The following is a 19,589-nucleotide window of genomic DNA, read 5'->3' as shown; positions in this document are numbered from 1 at the left end:
AAAGGGAATGTTATAATTCAAATCTATATCGAATGGATCTTACAAATACAAATGGATCTAATGGATGTACATGCCTTGACAGTCGATGAACATGAGAAAGGCAACTTTCTACCTTGGATTACAAGAGTCTCCATACCAATAAATAACAAGATCCTGGAAACTAACTCCAAAAGCCAAACACCTCTAGCACCAACAAATGAAAGACTTGATTAACTAGATTGCCCTTAAATATTGCAAAAGCTTAGTAACCCTAAGTAGTATGCCTTAAGCAATTATATGAATGTATGCTTTTAGCTTAAATCATTTAATATTGCATTTGATGTGGTTTAGAGTGTTCCGACTTTCATCTTACTTTGATACTGAGATCTCATAGTGGAGAATGAAGATTCTTACCAAGAAAGTTCAAGGTGTGGACTTTCTCATCTTTACTTTCATATTGAGTTCTCATGGTGGAGAATTAAACTTCTTACCAACAAATAAAAAGACCCCCCCTGCATGCATATCACATTTCTGACACTGCAATGGAAGACACTCCATAAGACTTTGGATACAGAACGCTACACATGCTTTCCACAACAAAAGTTTTCAGTTTAATATCACAACTTTCTTGGAGTACAGTTATCCAAGGGCCAAAGTATGGCAGTGGTTGCTGATAAGCAAGCACATTCATGAACTAAAGCAGGTTGTTAGCATGCTCACACTTTGACAGCAACAAATGGGTTCCCGAAAGCAGTAAATAGCCCATAACATCAAGAGGGCTGACAACTGACAGCGGCTATTAGGCTCCTTGCTGCACGTCCTCAGAAGCCACCACCTTCCATGCAACACATTTTAACTCAATAAGAAACCCATATCAACTTGCAGAAGTATCTTGAGTCAAACTGCAGCATGTTTCCGTCTCCTTGCAGGATTGACTGCAGGGGCGCTACGCCTCATCATAGCTACAAATTCCTCATAGTTTATGCGGCCATCCTGCAGGACACATCATCAGAAGTCAAAACAGCTGGACAAAATAGACAAATTAAGGTGGAAAGTAACATATGGATCCACTGAGACTCACATTATCTGTATCTACTTCTGATATAATGTCCTTGATTGTTGCTGCATCCCCCATGTTATGTTTCTCCAAGGCTTGTTCTAGTTCATCAACAGTGATGTAACTGAAAACAAGACAAAAAAAAAGAGTTCACACTGCATTGCTCAGATGTTGAACTTATTAACAGCATGAGAACATGTGAAAAAATACCCGCTCCCATCTTTATCGAAGTACTGAAAAGCAGAAAACAAGAGTTCTTCTTTATCCATCTTGTTCATATGCACTGTAGCAGTGATGAACTCCATGTAATCTATGGTACCATTCCCATCAACATCCGCCTGCCACAAACACAACAATGCAATCAAGATTTGGTGACAGGTTCAATCTCTAACATCAAGTATACATACTTCTTTGTCATGATCTTGCAGTGATTGGAACATGAAGTGGAGTAGTGACCTCTAGAAGGACACCACTTATAGATGCCATAGATCCCACTTGGCAAAATAACCATCCTCATACTCAACCAATGTGACCATGGACGCTTGTAGCTAGATCGAAACTAAAAGCATTTCTTGTCAATGTATCATCCAGATATGGCACAGACCAATTCATTTCAAGAAAGTGAAAATGAATAGGGTGTTACATCTTCTTTTTCTGTGTGTGTGTGTGAGAGGATCGAAATATTGAAATGTTCAAAAAGCCCTCTGGGCAACCAACTGAAGCCAAAGAGGCAGCTAGGAAACAGGTTACAAACTAAAAAGCCACAAGGCTACTATCAAAAATAAGCCTCTATGAAGGATGCACAATAAGAGAGAAATGGATCATCTCCATCCATGGAGCAGCTACCGCACAAAGGACAATAGCAACAAAAGGCATGAAACCCATGTCATGCTACTAAAGATTTAGCCTAAATTTATCCAATGATTACTAGCTAATGTCTTCAGCTCTCATACAACCTTTGCAAAATCAATCCAAAAAGACAGAAGCCTAGAGCTTTGGTGGGACAGACAGCTCAAAAAGTCCTATAAATAGGACACCTAGGGCATGGCCATTCTATCCCTAAAGGCTGATCCTCATCACTGAAGTGCTGCCTTTATTCATCGTTCCTAGGACTTCGGCCAATTCATATTGCTGTGATAGACTGCACCATCTCTCCACAACCTCATCGGCAGATAGACACTGCGGTCTGCTGCCCCATGATCAACCCTGTTGTGCAGACCTGCACTGCCATCCATGACAACTCCACGACACCTCAAACTGCTATCATCCCTAGACAAACTCATCAGCAGATGGACACCACTGTCTGCTACCCCAATGATCATCATCCACAACAGTTTTTACTGCTCCATGACACCTTTACAAAAATGATGCATTCTGGCTGTCTATGCTGCTATTGGAGTCAAACGCATGACAACAGCCTTTTGAGTCGAAATTCTCCTCTCCGGATAGCAGTGAATTTTGCCCACCCAGAGGCTTCTCATCTTGCCCATTCTCTAAGCATTCTTTTGGTAGTCATTGTGACTTGTATACTCTATTAGCCCTGGGTTTCTCATCTCACAGTGCTATGAGTTCATATCTTGGAGTTCATCTCCTCACAACCCACTTGCCACAACAACAATCCCCACACATTGACCAATATGACTATGAATACTAGTAGCTGAATCAGATAAAAATGCATGTCACGTCCTCCAATCATGCCAAAGGCCACCACAATGGAGAAAGTGAAAGAGACAAGTATGTTCTTGGTAGAAGAGCAATACAATGCAGCAGAATAATTGACAAGGCAATGCAAAAACTATAAACATGAAGGACAAAGTATTTAGGAAAATATTTCTAAGGTGTAATGATTGTTTGAAAATTTTGCCAACTAAGCGACTCAATTAAGTTGTAAAACAAGCCCAATGCTTAAGTTTGACCAGTGAGTAACGTTTAATCAATCGTTGACTCATACCCCTTAATTAAATTTCGATTTCAATTAATGAGCAGCTCATGACCCATTTAAAAGTTGATGTGGCTATTTGGGATGTCTCTCTCTCTCATTTGAACAGCCCAAGTTTAAAGACAACCATTCTTCTCTTATTTGCTGGAAAAAAATAGCTATTTTCAACCATGGAACATGAGTTGACAGCACGTATGGAGTGAGGATAATAGCCAATCTTCTCTTCTCCACATTGAGAATCCATTGCACACTCTGTAACTCATTTCTAGCAAGATATGCTGTTGTTTTTAATCTAGTTCTCATCAAAATAAACTATTACAGCATAGTTTCATCACAAGAAAGAGAAACAATGTCGGATTGCATGGGGACTATGCAAAACAATTGTTAAACCAAATGCTCCACAAAATCTCGTCCAAACGTTGGCCATCATTTTCACTATTTAGCAGGCTAAACCATTCATGTGTTGGATATCAACATCTAAGTTAACAAGGTCATTGAGCACCTATGGATCAGTAGAGCCACAAGAAATCACATGCAAAAAAGTTCCCAACTATCCCATCGCTTATCCAATGTCCACAACCAAGTGATAAAGGTTAGGAACACCAACATGTAAGTGACAATCCCAATCTAAAAAGGCCTTTTCCATTACTTCCACCGTGGACTCTTCTAGCATCACAAGCACCCAATTTCACACCTAAAAATGAAGTTGAGAAAAAACTTATAGGAACCAAAGAAAGAGCACAAGCTACCAACATCAATGTGTAACAAAATAGAACCAAGACTACTCGCTACCAATGTGGTAAGCCTAGATATATTTGAGCTAATTGTTGTGTCAAGTTACCACCCAATAACACTACCACGGCTAAACTTGACACATCCAAGAGCTACCAAACTACTCACTCAATTGGACCACCAACTCCCTTCAATAAAAGATAGCTAGTGAAGGAAAACAATCATCATGTATGCCTATTTCCCTACATGGTTTACTTCATATGAAAGGTTTTGTTAAAGATTCAGAAGTCGGCATACTATATGAAGATGGTAATTCACATGCATTTATCTCAAAGAAACTAATTAGGATGTTTGTTGCCAGTAGAAACTACCCCTTCACTATAGAAAGTTAGATCTACATCCCAAGGCATTACAAACAATCGTACAAGGGAAATTAAAGGACCAAAAAATCACTATGGGTCCAAATTGAGAAAAATAAAACTTTTTAGTTACACCTTCGCAATCTTCATTCATCGTATTATGTATGCCTTTTAGACATTAGTATAATCCAGCTATAAATTACCACACATGTACCATCACTTTTGATTTTCAAGATCAATCTATCTTCGTAAGTACTAATTCAAAAACCAAATTGTTTCCTTTAATCTCTCTCTCTCTCTCTCTCTCTCTCTCTCTCTCTCTGTGGAATTTGAGTACATATCTGTTCAATGTTGAGCTGAGCGGACCTCTCTCTCTCTCTTTTTTTTCGTAATCCTCTCTCTCTCTCTCTCTCTCTCTCTCTCTCTCTCTCTCTCTCTCTCTCTCTCACACACACGTATATATATTCAAATGGACAACTAAAGCAAGACTGATCAAATCAAGTTGCAAAACCTGCCTCCTAGTCCGTTTGATGATGTTGCACAACTTCAATGGGAAATGCAGCACAACCCCCAATCTACGTACAATTCATTACACCACACATGCATCCCTTGGAGTAAGCTCATCAATTTCTTAAATGGAGAACATAGAAGACCAAATGCCCCAACAAATTTTCAAAAGTAATGGACCAAGCATCATGCGGCTGGAAGTCCCTTGCAAGCTAACACTAATAGCTACCTTGCCCAGATCGCGTAACTTTCTTTACACCAATATGTTAATCAAGAAGGCACATATATAACATGTATCTTATAAATAAATGAAAATCAACATGTGTTGGTGTGCCTTGGCCCCAAGGACACACATGAATGTCCTCCATCTACCATACATAGAAAAAGAATAACCTCTTTAGAGAGGCATTTAGTAGGCTGCCAGTGCCACTTCGTTGTCTCACAATTGTACTTATGGCCTACAATTTGTTGAATCAATTATGTGCACTTCCACAATGCGGACCAAAAAATGCAATTTGTGCCATGGCCCACATTACACTAGTCAAACATCTACAAAGATGTCATTAGAAATTCAGCCATTTATAGTAATTTGGAACATACAAAAGTGAAATTGTAGCTCTTTTGTTGTGAAAAGTGCATCGAAAATTTAGGAAAATGTGAGGCAACACCTGTTGGATTGCATATAGTAGGAATCAAAGCCATTGCCCTTTGGTTTTGGGCATGAATTGAATTTAATTTGCTATGGCAGCAATGCATGTTTGATTTTACTCCGTTTGACAATGAATCCGGTATGCAAAGGTTAGGGTAAGTGTTGGGACTAATGCATGAATAGGACTAAGGCTTTATACAGCATATTGGATCAGTTTGAAATTGTGATTCGCATATATTAACATCGTTTGCATTATACAACAATAGGGAATCAAGTTTGCACCTCTAATGTCACTGTTCTAGGTCAAACTGGAATAAGGACAGCATGCATTCATATGCATTACACTTGTTCAAGAGGAAATGGATAGATCTACCACACATTTTGTCAAGGTTGGTGAGAGCCACTAAGGACATTATGTTGGAGACCAGTCTTGGCCTATTCAAGAGCAAATCGCTAGTATTGAGGGAGTGCCGGTTTGTGACAATAGGTCACTTGTGATTTGTGCAAGCTTTGGATAATGATAAAGAAATACCATAAAGGGTGCCAAACTTTGAGGCATATCATGTGTCATCTACCATGCAAGAGCTCTCCTATTTCGCAATTCTTTTATTTATTATGATTTATTACATGTGTGCAGGTTAGTTTATGTTCACCGTCCTTTAGATTATTTCCTAATGTTAGATTCATTTTATCCAAAAGAATAATGCTTAGATAAATATCTAGAATTTATAATCATGTTGTTCTAGAGCTAGTGAAGTTGTTTCTAGAGCTAGCAAAACTGTCCCAAGAGTTCACGACGTGATTCAAGACTGGTGATAGCAATCTTGGACCTAGCAATGGCTGATCTCAGTATTTCTTAAGGCCAGTTTCATTTCATCTTGTAGAATAATGCCTGATCATGCTAATCGTGCATTTCTAGAGCTAGCAAAGTGGTCCCAGGAGCTCCTAATCTATCATAACAGCTCTTGTCAAAGAGGTTCATCTGCATTAATCATGGAGAACTTGGGCAAGATTTTGATCTTCAATGCAAAGGCCAAAGTGTTGGATATATGGTAAAGTGAAGATCTTATTTAGTTTCAGCTTTCCTAGATCGCTTGTGGATCAGGTGAAGCTCTGGACACCCCTTGCCTATCTAGAATGGAGTTGGAGATCCCCGTGAGCCCAATGTCTGGGACGTTGAAAGATCCAATTCTAGATAAAGGATGGAAATTTTGGTGCCACGTGATTTGGACCAAGTACTTTTGTTGGGCAGGAGACAAAGATTAACTTGAAGATAAGTTAAAGAACTTGTTTTTCAAAAGAACTGCTTGTTTTGTTTTTGTGTCTGTGCTGTAAATTACGCGAACGAACCATGTTTCCTAAAAGGCTTAATTAATGAAACTGATTTTAAATGTCGCACATAAATGTGGTAGGACCTAATTAGAAAACTAAAGCTTCAAGGGAAGCGGGTGGATCGAATCCCGTCCGTCATACGACTGGGTGGTCCCTGAGAATTGGGAGTGGATTTATCACCGTTCGACTTTAGGTATTGTTAAGTTAAAACCCGATTCATGCTATTTTAGGGGACCGGAATGGGACTATGCCCTACGGGCAAAGAGGTTGAGCGGCGCATCCTTCTCGTTTCCTATTCTCTTTGAACCAAGTGCGGCACGGGTCTGCTTCGGACTGGGTATCTCTGCGTAAAGTAGAATATCCAAAACCCGACGCTAGAATACTATCAGGAGGCCTTGACAACTAGGAAGCCGGATTTCAGGTTAATCGGGCAACAACGCTTAGATTTGTTTCTCGATGGACCGCTAAAACGTGCTTCGACAACCAATAGGCGGGCACGTTACACTATAAATCTACTTGAGCAATTCCCTTGGGTCTCACTAGCTTGAGTTTGATTTTGATTTGAGTTTTGGTTTTGTTCACTGTTACCTTGCTACCCTTGCTAAGAAGAAATAACGAGAGCCCCCTTTGTAGAGGTCATACTATGAAACTAATTGAATAGTCGAGCGTAACGCAATGGCTGACACTCAATTTTATAGAACATGGACATCATGATTAAAATAGCCAACATTTTGACAATGCTGACAATACCTATTCTTTTTCCATACATTTTGCCACTTGCGTTTAAGAGAAGACTGGTGTCGATCAAAGGCAAGAGATACAATACCAAAACCTAAGACTCAAACCCCTCCCCCTCCCCTCGGGGGTCAGGCAATCCCCAACAAGGAAGGTAGGGTAGTGGCAACCCATAGTAGAGGTGCTGGCAAGGCCAGATCCACGCTACCACCGATCAACCATCACAATCTACATCGTTCTAAATGCTAGAGGGCATATCTGACTAGTCTACAAAGGACCACCTCGTCTCCATACAAACATTTGAGGATGTAAGTCTCATCCATATCTGCAAGTTGTCTCCCAACGAGATGGTTGCAAAGGCTCACTTGTCACGATCGAGCACTTCAATTACTCCTTGGATTGTGGATAGTGGAGCTACTCATCATATGACCCCCGTCTCATACATTTCCATCTCCATAGCCCCTGCAGTCGGAATAGTTCATGTCCACCTCGATTAATATTCACACTCACGATCACGTTGATTTTGCTATTGACCACGGCTCGGATTTGGCTACATTTAATTATGTATACTATGTCTCCCAATTTGGGGTAAACTTGTTATCTATTTAGCAGGTTTGCTAGTTACCACCACAATCAAGGTCCTTGACACTTAGACTAGCTTAGTGATTGCTCGCTGTGAGGCACAACCTAGTGGCCTATACCACATGACCCAGTTTCTTTATGAACCGACAGCCAAGGGCTCTAAGTCCCACCACTTCCAGGCTTTAGCCACTGCAAAGAGCCTACTAACACTGAGCATCTCTAGCATTTTCACTTAGGATATCTCAAATACATGAGACAGTGCAGAACCAATCTGAGTCACTAGTTGTGAAGGCATTGAAATCGGCTCCTCTCTCCACAAGAACCTGTCAGATGATGAATGAATGAGGAGGAAGAGAGACTGACAATAAACAGGCCAAATATCAGCCATAAATATGGGCTGGTCGGCAAGCATTAAATGCTAACCAACTGGCATAAAATGCCATAAAACACATGAAGAAAAGGCTAAGTCAAATGCCTAATTACAGACTCAACCATAAATTGACATATCTGCTACACCCTATCTCAGATCATGGGTAATCTGATACAATACAATGTGGCAAACGATGAGAACACAAGAAACACTAGAAAGAAACCACGGATAACCAAGTAGTGAGTAGCCAGCCCACTACCAAGATGCCTCAAAGAGAATCTAATGTCGATGTCGATCGTAGCAACTCCTGAAAATAGAGAAGAATTATAGCAACTCTCAATATCTGTCATCGATGTCTCGCAATAGCATACAAGACCATCCTATAAAAAATGCCTTTGAACATATGTGACCATGGATTCCCCGCCTTTGGCCTAACTGCCAAAGTATCCACTCATGTGAACTCGAACTAAAAGCCAAGCCCGCCGCTCTCTGTCAAACACCAACTAACTCATCATGAACCTGGATGTCAATCCCAGCTCCAAGATTTGAACCTGCCAAACTTTGATCAATGCATCGCGGATGTCCCTCTCTGGAACCTGTGTGCCTCTATAGATGAGGCTCACCTACCCCGTCTCACCACCCTCTCACACTCCCTCTCAAGCACACTGGAGAGTAATGAGGGATAACCATATCACCAAAACTAAAAAACAACAGAGAAATGAGCTACCAATCCCTTACCTCGATCTGAAGAAGCAGATCCCTTCCACTCCTTGGACTTCTTGGCCAGAGGATCGGAGTCAGAGTCTAAGGAAGCGGATGACTCGTCAAAGGAGTTTGCATCCCACTTCTTCTTCTCCTTCTATGAGGTTACTAACTCCTTGTAGTCCTTTTAGCAAGTGGCCCTTCTCCACAATGGTAACACGTCAAAGGAGTTTGCATCCCACTTCTTCTTCTTCTTCTATGAGGCTACTAACTCCTTGTAGTCCTTTTAGCAAGTGGCCCTTCTCCACAATGGTAACGCTAGGCCTTCAACTTCTTCCTCTCTAAAGCTACAAAAGCTCCACCTGATCTTTCATAATGAGATAGAAGCTTTCCTTGTAGGCACAAAGATGTCTCATGCTCAAGTAGCATTGAGGACATATGTGTAAAGCTCACATATGTAGATGATGTCTACTTCATTAAACTCCGAGGGGGCTTATAAAGCTCCATTCCCGTGAGATATGCCTCGAGAAGGGCAGACAACATGTGTCGAAGCTAGTCCTATACCTATGTAACAGGAAGCAACTCGAACTGATCTCCTAATTTTTGTAGATTACTCCTCTAAAGCGAAGGCCTATTGTTTGTTCAATCCTTGGACAAATAAGGTGATCGTTAGAAGAGATGTAGTTTTTAATGAGAGGCATATTGTGCAATCTTCTATACTTAACTCTACACAGTTTTCTCAATTTATTCTGTTGGAGATAGTACCTTCTGAGCCGAGTCTACTAGCCGCTCCTAACCTTCCCGCAAATTCTTCAACTCCCAAGCCTCCTCCACAAGACCCATTACCTCGCTAGTACCAACAAACCATGTAAGATTCAAGGATCCTTCCACCAGATTCCACTCTGAAGGGCCCTAGAAGATCTACCAGCTTGCACTTCAAGCTTCATTTGTGTTGTCATTTATAATTGATAACATAGCACATTTTGAGTCAAATAGTTGGCAAGAGGCTCTTAAGCATCCCCAATGGCGAGAGGCCGTGGAGAAGAAGCTAGAGAGTATTGATCAAAATGAGACTTAGACTTAGGTGAATCATTCGAGTCACAAAAATGTCATCGGAACAATGTGGATTTTTAGGACCATGCTAAAGGCTAATGGAACTTTAGACAAGTACAATGAGCGTTTGGCAATTTCAGCCATTGCCAACATACTCATGCACCTCCACTACTATCACTAGGCATCCTACTGCTTCTGGTGATCTATGTTTTGGTCTTCTACACTCTCCAACACACTCCGATGGGTGGTTACAGTACTTGGGATCCATCTTTGATGGACACACACTTCGATACTCACCGCTCTGCTCTTCCGCATTCTGTACACTCTTACATTCATTTATTGCATTGATTCATTCACTTCAAAGTTCTCCTTCTCTCTTTGTTTGCATTTGTATTTTTGCATTTTTGAGTTTTGTGTTTTGTATTTTGTGTTTAGGGTTTGAGTTTTGCATGCCACTGCCTATGTCTTTCTATTTCTACCATGGTCATACACTCTCTATTTCCTTAGTACAAACCCTAGCAATTTCTTCACATGGTATCAAAGTCAATACTCTTATGAAGAGTATCCTACAGAAATTCTGGAGTGCTAGGTTTTGTGCTAGGCACACGAACGACTCCTAACCGAATCACAATGTCTCAATCACCTTCTCCTCAGGACCCCATGATGTCTTATCAAGCTTCTCCATCATTGGAGGCCTTGAGGAGGCATTGTGGACTCAGCAAGAAAGACAACACCTCACCTGCACCTTCACCTTCACCTTCTTTGTTTTCTCCTATTCCAAATTTCAATCTCATGACAAAGAAGTTTGAAGAATACTAGTGCATCACATTGTGGGAGGGGTTTTAGTCGAAAGGTCGTATCCATCAACAATCAGAGAGAGAAGAAAGTAGAGAATATGAGATAGAAGAGGAGAAAAATAATAGGTAAGGGATTCAAATCTGCCAAATCCTTTACACAATATGAAGACAAAGCTCAATGATTCAAAGCACTATGTATTCATAGGATCTGAGAATATAAACAAATCCTTATCTGAAACTACTTGGAAGCAATCTCCCAAGCATTAAGTCTCCTGAAGCTCTCTAGTAGACCAAAAATACGTATCAAACGCTAGCTTCTTCTCTATTGCTCAAACGGCAAATCTAATGGTTCCGTTGGCTCCGAGAGGGAAATAAAACCCCAAGACACTTCCTCAAAATTTTCCCAAATCGAACCTTTCTTCTACTTTCCCTCCGGAGTGTTGTTTGATACCTGAAAACTGCGATCGCACATTGGTTGAATTCAAGAGCCTTTCTTTTTCTATGAGATCTTCCAAAACTAGCTGAAAAGCAACTTGTTTTTTGTATGTCACTCTATTCTACAAGTTTTCTACATCTTTTTAGGATATTTACAAAAAATAATATCAAAAATATGCTAAAATTGTCCAAAAATCCCGTATTTTTGAACCATCCATACTATGGACACTAACACTAATGACTAATATGGCATTGACTCTCTAGATCAATAAGAAACCTAGATGATGAGCTCTCCATGGTTTTTCACATTGTGTCCGCATAACGACATGACAATGTATAGTTGATCTTATATCCCTTCCACCCGTGTTGCTGCATCATCCGGACCGGTTGGTAAGACTGGCCACCTCTCCAATCATGGAGAATATACGACATATAGGACAACTGGCAACCCATCTTTTTCATTTCAACCAAGCCCAGTATCAAATTCGTGCAACCCCTTTGAGTCGTATGAATCAAAAATCTCTCATATTTCTCCTTTTGTTGTGTAAGATCCTAATGGTTTTATGTATAAAATGTTTAAACGTCAACGGAACGGGCTCTCAAAGCAGACATCTCTCATCAAGTATATCTACATCTTCTATTTCATTTGAGCATGTAAGACACTCTTCTCAAATCCTTCCCATCCTACCCACCTCTTCTAGCTCGGAACTCAATTTCCTCGTGAAACCAGCCTTCATTCTCGGATAGGGTGGTAAATAGCCTAATTTAACACTAATTAGAGCAAACATAAAATTCACATAAACTGAAAATGCACACTTAACTACTTTAATCTTGGACATGGAACACTCTATTGGCCCTAAAATTGGGGCCCCTTGAAATATTTATTTATATTATATTGCAAATGGAAGAATTACAACTGAGATCCTTTGATCTCCTCCGCTAATCCAAGTGCCTCTTGCTATCAAAATTAATTGGCAAGCCTCCAAACTAATTTACCCCTTGGTTTGCTTGGAGATTGGTCTTCACCTTGCTTTTTAAAAGACAAATTCAGCCCCAAATTCGATATTAGCTAGCTGGCCTCTTATCTCTCTGAAATTTCTCAATTTCAGCTACTGAATTCAAGTCCTAGGCCCTCAAATCTGAGCATGCATTCTAAGGCGGCTATCAAAACCCTATTTTTTGCTGTAAATTAGGGTTTACAACAAAGATTGACTGAAATCTCTTCCTCTGATGGCTCAAACTCTTGAAAATTGCTGAAATAACTTAAGAGATAGCTAGGAGATGAGAGAGAATGCTATAGAAAGAAATTTCAAAGTTTCATCGCAAGAAATGCTGGAAAGCTACTGGCCCCCTACTCAAATAGCCATGGAAGCTGTCACCTACAGCTCAGGACCACCAAAAAAACAGTTGTCCCTCTTGATATTATCATCTGCACCAGAAGAACTTTAGACTGTTGTCACCTACTCCTAGAGAGCTCCAAAGACATGTCACATGCTATACGACTGATCCCCAATGGCTGCAAATCGCATAAGCAACCTCTCCTTGCTTTCTAGCAACCTCCTCCTCTCTCACAATGGCTAGAATAGACTTCCATCAACCCCTAAAAACGTTTTTTTCACTTGCATGAGTAAGTTTTGCCAAGTGGTAGCTTTCTAATCTCATTTTTCAGTATTATCCAGCTTATTAAATTAATTTTCAGAATAATTCTGAAAATTAATTTAATAATTATTGTAGTGCTCAAAAATTAATTCCACCAATCAATAATCACACAAGATAGACTAACAGATTATAACAATGGTAGAGCTTTCAATATCCTTGTTATGCTTAGATTGAGGCTCACAAGTATAAGATGTAGACAATATACAACAATGAATAGCATGTCTCCTTACACTTACCTCCTTGGAAGAGTCTCCCTACTACTCAAACTTGCTAGACTCTATCCTTGTTTGGGCCCTTGGCTTTTACAAGGATAGATTAGTCTTTTCTCATGTCTCTCGCCTCTCGAATGCGACTAATTCCATGGCCTACTCCAACAAACTTGGACAATGTGCCACCACACATACACGTGCACAAAGAGAATACATAAGTAGAAATTAGGTGATGTATTTACATCCTCTTCTTGCTTTTCCACTTATATTTATTTTTTATAGTGGAAATTTTCTCTAGAGATATACGGGTGTATTCTTAAAGCATGAATCAAACACATTCATCTACTTTTTTGCATAGGTGTTGTTGGTACATAAACGAACTAATCGTTATGTAGGTTGCATGAGGAGTGATAGTGCTAGTAAGTTTATCTTCCATGAGTTTACCGAGTTTCTATAGGAGCATAGCATCTCTTGTCAACTCACCTCTACCAACTTTGACTAAGCCAATTTGTCTTCCAAGTATCCTTGAGCAGTTATTAGCCCTTAGACAAGCATTAATTAATTAATTAATGCCTAGTCTCTAATGTCACCACCAACATTAGTAGCCAATAAATTGGTCTAGACCAAAATCCGACACCCGATACCACCTAGTACCTCTCAGCCATAACTTATTACAACTTTTGCCTTTGACACCCCACAATTGCATCCTCAGGGTCCTTGGCCCCTTACCATGAAATAATTGCCATGTGCATCACAAGTGCTAAACAACCTTGCACATGTGATCAATATCTTAATCAAATGTTAACAACAAATTAGAGCATCTCAAACTTTCGCATCTCCGTGACACCTCACATTTTCATTCCAAATCCTTGGATTACACTCCACATCTGCATCCTCCACATTGAGAGTTGGAACCTTTGTTTCTCCTCCTAGCACATTCTCATTCTTCATTCCATACCCACACTTTTCTACCCCTTCGCATCACAATACATTGCTAGAGGGAATGTCACCCTTTAACACTATACCCTTTACTTAACCTAAAGCCACTTTGCACCATAGGGCCTTGTTACGAGGCATTCCACCCTTTAATACAATTCTCTCCACCTTTCCGTGAGTAAGCACATCATTTCCCACTCAGATGGCTATGATGGACATCCCCCTCACTACCCCCATTCACCCACCTCCTTTGACCTCTCAAACGCACAAATTTTCATATTCTATTTATTGTGTGTCATCTCACATTCCTTGGGTCACTCCTACATAAGGATTCCTATCCTTTGCTCTACATGTCCCTATCCCTCCATCATGGACTCCTCATGCGGTTACCATGGGGGGTTGTTGGGGATAAAGACGCCTGTGCCTAGCCACCCATGTATTAGTTACACTGACAATACCCGAACACCTGCACGCCTGTACATTGCAGGTGGCCGGCGCTCGTCATTGTTACTTCATTCTTTATTCTTTCAGTGACATTTAAATAATGGGAAGGCCAGTCACACATTGTTATTGTTGGAGTTCCCACATCTTCTCTCTCTCTCTCTCTCTCTCTCTCTCTCTCTCTCTCTCTCTCCTTCCACCATAGCTCTTACTTCCACTCCGTGCTTCCACTTCAAGACTCACTGTGCCCTTCAGCTACACCTTGCTTCACTAGATTACTCATGAACAAAACTTGGAACAGCCTACCAAACTAGAGTGGACAGGAGCAAGCTCTCGTCTGAAACTGGGCTGCACACTAATTGATATTAGAGAGATGTATTTATATCCAGCAGACTGCATTTCTGATCAATTATTTGTTACCCAAACTGGATGCATGTAGGCAGTCTCATGCTTCCCCTGGCACTATCATGTATGTGTGTGCATTTCTGATTAATTTTCCTTCCCCAAACTGGATGTATGTAGGCAGTCTAGTGCTCCCCCTGACACTTTCATGTATTTACACGTGTCTTGTCAAATTTAGCGGATAGTGCTTTCAGTCGCCAGCCTTTAAATTTTTATTTGCAATCACTGGTCTTGCATTTGTGAGGGTCCATCATGCACCCCCTCAAAGCCCTCAGCAAGTTTATGACCCCTGCTGCTAGTGCAGTGATGTTAGTTTGAGTGGTTCCAGCCACACCAGACCTGCCCTCCTCAGATACAAAACTGCAAGCCATGGAACTGTAGAGGTGCAGCACAGCACCCAATTTTCCACTTTAGAGGTCCAAGCATGTTATTCTTTTGCAGCCAAAAGAGTGCAGTTAATGCTCACCTTGGGACAATTTTTAACACGTCACTGGAGTTCCTATTCAGTGGGACTACTTCACACTTTGAGTTCTATACATCCATGCAACATAATTACAGAAAACATCAACCTCCTCCCTAATACAAAAGTTCAAGTGCATAGATCGCAGCCTTCACAGAGGAGTTAGACAGATGGGCATATTGCATGATAGAGAGTGTCCTCATACAGGTAATAACTTGACTTCTAGCCATTGATAAATCAACTGACGTGAAGTTGCAGACCATATGAATCATAATTCAGGCTACCACAAACACAGGCAACTGAAAGCCCACAAGCTGAAAAGGCAGAGTCTCACCGCTTCCATCAACTGACGGACTTCATGTTCTGCAAGAACAGACCCCTGCTTTGCTAGACCATTCTTGAGTTCTTCCAAAGTCAAGGTACCACTATTGTCCAAGTCAATACTCTTAAACATCTCTTTCAGTCCTGTAATCTCCTCTTCTGATAGACTTTGTGCTATCACCTGCAGAGATGGAAGTAACATTAAAGCCAAAAGGCAAGACCTCTGGAACTTGTGGAATACACACCACATACCTTCAGTGCAAGTTTCTTCAACTTGTTCATTGCTCTAAACTGTTTCATTCTTGTCAAAACAGCACTGTCCAGGGGTTTATCTGGTGCTTCTCCATCAACACCGATCCAAGGATGGTCTGTTCCAAAAGACAGACAAAAAATGTAAAGCTTTGTGATGCTACATTGCTTCGCAGCAATATCTTGAAAGTCAAACATATTTTTATAAGTAATCCCTCACATGAGAACACATACTCAGGATCTCATGGGTTGTGAGCCGTTTTTTAGGATCTTGAACCAACATCTTTTTAACAAGGTCCTTTGCTGAAGAAGATATGAGTGGCCAAGGGTCACTCGTAAAATCAACAGAACCCTCTAAAATGGCATCAAATATACCCTTCTCTGACTCTGCAAAATGTGCAGCAAAAAAACACAACTTGCCTCAGTCAACAGTCTTCTCAAAACCCAAGCAGTCTTATGAGAATGACTAATACCTGCCCAGAATGGTGGGACACCACTTAACAGAATATACAGAATCACGCCAGCACTCCATATATCTGCCTCTGGTCCATAGTTTCGACGAAGAACTTCAGGAGCAACATAATAGGCACTTCCCACAATGTCTTTAAAGACCTCCCCTGCATAAATGTGACATTTTAGGCTGGCTTTGACAAATACTGAACATATAATTGTTCAAACTGCCAATCACTCGATTATAAAGAGGATCGAGACTTTGGACCCCCAGAAAATCACCTGGCTTGTAAAAAACCGACAAGCCAAAATCTGTAGTCTTAAGTGGTGAATCCTCTTCTTTGTTGAGGAGTAAGAAGTTTTCAGGCTTCAGATCTCTGTGGATAACACCTAAATAGTGGCATGTTTGAATCACTTCGATGATGGTCCTACAAACACTGGCTGCAGCACGTTCAGTGTATTTCCCCTTCGCAATTATTCGATCGAAAAGCTCACCACCAGCACAGAGCTCCATTACCAAGTGCACTGCATTCTTGTCTTCATAAGCACCCTTGAGCTCCACGATGTTTGGATGGCCTGTAAGATGATGCATGATTTGTACCTCCCTTCGAACATCCTCAATATCTTCTTTGTTTGTCAATTTGCGCTTCGAAATGGTCTTGCAAGCGAACAGCTCGCCGGTGGCCTTGTTTGTGCAGAGGCGTGTCACACCAAATTGACCTCGACCAAGCTCTCTGCCTAGAGAGTAGGTATCGCGCACATCTTCCATAGGGCGGTTGAGGACATTGCCAACAGCCTGCTGCTTTATTGCAGAAGAATGTGAAGAGTGATGATATTGAGGATGTGAGGATGTGCCGGCAGGTTTAGGAAGTGTGGTAGTACTCGTCTTCGTGCCGGAGTCTGCACCCGGCTCATTGCTATGGTCGTTGGAGTAAAGATTCCGGCGATGCCTGTTTGCCTTGGTACCTATACGGTTTCCCATTCTTCACAGATACGTCAGGAGAACAGCCAAGCGAGAAGGAAAATAGAGAAGATCTTCGATCCGGCGGAAGGAGCTCCGAATGTGCGTTAAGCAATGGAGAGGGGCGGGCTGATCTGCAGGGGGAGGAAAAGAAAAAACCAGAGTAGGAAGACGGGGGTTTCTAAAAGGAAGCAGCGATGAAATCCTAATGAGAAGTAAGTATTTGAGAACAAGGGAACCTTATCTCAGAAAAAACCAGCACAAAGGAGCAGTATGAGGTTAATGAGCTTACCTGGAGGAAACTGCTAGATTGAAACAGCGAATGAGATGAAATGCGAGGCCCGCTATGGCTGACAATAAGACGGCCTGCAACAGACCGACTGATTGACACAGAAGTGCGGGCAGGCAGACAGACACAGACAGACACAGAGAGAGAGAGAGAGAGAGAGAGAGAGAGATGGGGATTCGGGAAGAGGGGTGTGGAATGGGGAAGACCGCGCCAGAGCGCCGGTAGACCAGACTCGCAAGAGCGTAATGGTATGGCTGTTGCTTGCGGCTGGCTGCGAATCCGATCCCGCCACGTCCCCACTTGATGTCGCGCTCGCATGACTCTTTGCTGACGTGGACACACGCGCCTACGCGTCGCAGCCGGCCAACTTGGCATGATCGCCGTTTTTTTTTCCCAGGGGCGGGGGTTTTTTTTTTTTAAATCGCAAATGTCCCAAGGAGATATCGATAGAGTCAACCAATTCTTTTCTATCCTTTAGGGTAAAGGCCCAAGGGGCAACCAACTATACACACCATTGGGGTCCCAAAGTCAAAAAATTTGAACAGATAATCTGATGGGCAGGTCTGCCACATCATTGTCGTAAAGAGGAAAAACTAGACACGTGCTTTTTCTATTTAATTTTATTTTAAAAATAGACTTTTAAAAACTATATGTGTTTGTTCAAGGGCCACAACACAACTCGCTTCTCCCCCCCAACCATGTGTCATGTTTTCCCCAATTCTTGCATGGGAACATCCAGTAATGGCACAATCCTGCCATGCAAGACCAAAGGGGAAACACACCCTGTGCATCTCCTCGACAATGATCTCTCTCTCTCTCTCTCTCTCTCTCTCTCTCTCTCTCTCTCTCTCTCTCTCTCTCTCTCTCTCTCTCTCTCTCTCTCTCTCTCTCTCTCTCTCTCTCTCTCTCTCTCTATCTCTCTCTCACACACACACATAGTGATCACTTCTTGGAGACAAACATGGCGTTAGGCTTTTGGGTGTGCAACAGGAGTGCTTGGCTCCTTTGATACCACTAGTTTTTGTGTCATTCGAATTGTTGTCGCTCGTTTCCTGGCCTCAACTTGATGCTCACCAGGTCAAAAGGGATCGATCAGCTGCACAAGTGGAGTATGTTGAGGAATTTTGGCACACCAGTCTTATTGGATAGACTGTCCTCTCAAAATAACCCCAGAGTGAATCAAAGCCCTGGATGCACCTCCCTTGTTACTAGAGTCGTTATCGGAAAATTTCGAATTATGACTAACCCCAATTGAAGCAAATCAATACGTTAATTATATATGATTTTCATTGTGTGAACAAAGTGAATAGAGAAGACACTTGTGATTGTTTAGGCATTCCAATGTGCATGGTGAGAGCCATGTTTCATGAAGCCGAGGGGCACACACAGTTATGCACAATCATTCTCTTTTCTACAAGCATTGTGGACATGCATATGCCATTCTCTGGTCAACAAGCATTATGCACAATCATTCTATGTTCTATGTGCTTGAATGTATCATTCAACTTGGAGTTGAAGGGGTTTCATTAAGCCTCACATGCGACAATTTCAAATGTACATACATTCAAATCCTTGAATAACTTTCAAGTGGTAGTTGCCATGTTGTTCATGGGCTCTGTTTTTGCATTAGGAAATGTATAGAACAATATGTTTGAGCTTCTTGAACTATCATCTCTTGAGCTTCTTGAACTATGATTTGGATTTTTGTGCATGTAATCGAAAGTATCACTTCTTTTTTTGTCTCTCTTGATTGCTGAGTGGATTCTTGTAAAAGGCATTATAGTTCAACTTGGTACAGAGGACTCGCCTGGCTACATTGGCTATGCTATTTGATATATTGATCACACCAGCTATGATGCATGGTGCATCGATTTGGACCCCTCGCTTGGCTACATATCTATGGACATAGGTTGAGAAACCATAGGTCATCATTCTCTCTCGGATGATTTGTAGTAAGCCATTAGTACCAGATGAGATCATTACA

General features: G+C 41.4%; 2 protein-coding genes across 2 annotated transcripts in view; both read right to left on the bottom strand.

The window, feature by feature from the left end:
* Positions 1–552: 552 nt before the first annotated feature.
* On the bottom strand, positions 553–17,835 carry LOC148025108 (calcium-dependent protein kinase 2-like). The gene is made up of 8 exons (XM_087694817.1): positions 16,638–17,835; positions 16,379–16,522; positions 16,140–16,292; positions 15,909–16,024; positions 15,670–15,837; positions 1,247–1,374; positions 1,061–1,160; positions 553–972 (listed from the first exon to the last, which is right to left on the bottom strand). Exons 1-8 carry the CDS (start codon positions 17,335–17,337, stop codon positions 877–879), a joined length of 1,605 nt encoding a protein of 534 aa, XP_087550943.1. The 5' UTR covers positions 17,338–17,835; the 3' UTR covers positions 553–876.
* The window catches only part of LOC148025107 (uncharacterized), a 34,629-nt gene continuing 32,463 nt past the window's right edge, over positions 17,424–19,589 (bottom strand). Inside the window, exons 3-4 of the mRNA XM_087693651.1 lie at positions 17,609–17,696; positions 17,424–17,450 (exon numbers count right to left, since the gene is read on the bottom strand). Of these exons, the coding sequence (XP_087549777.1) occupies positions 17,424–17,450; positions 17,609–17,696 (115 nt within the window). The remainder of the gene's footprint in view (positions 17,451–17,608; positions 17,697–19,589) is intronic.

This window comes from Lygodium microphyllum, chromosome 15, assembly GCF_053477565.2.
Source record: "Lygodium microphyllum isolate KBCC chromosome 15, Lygodium_microphyllum_v1.1.10, whole genome shotgun sequence".
Classification (NCBI taxonomy): Eukaryota; Viridiplantae; Streptophyta; class Polypodiopsida; order Schizaeales; family Lygodiaceae; genus Lygodium; species Lygodium microphyllum.
This window is presented reverse-complemented; position numbering and strand designations above follow the sequence as displayed.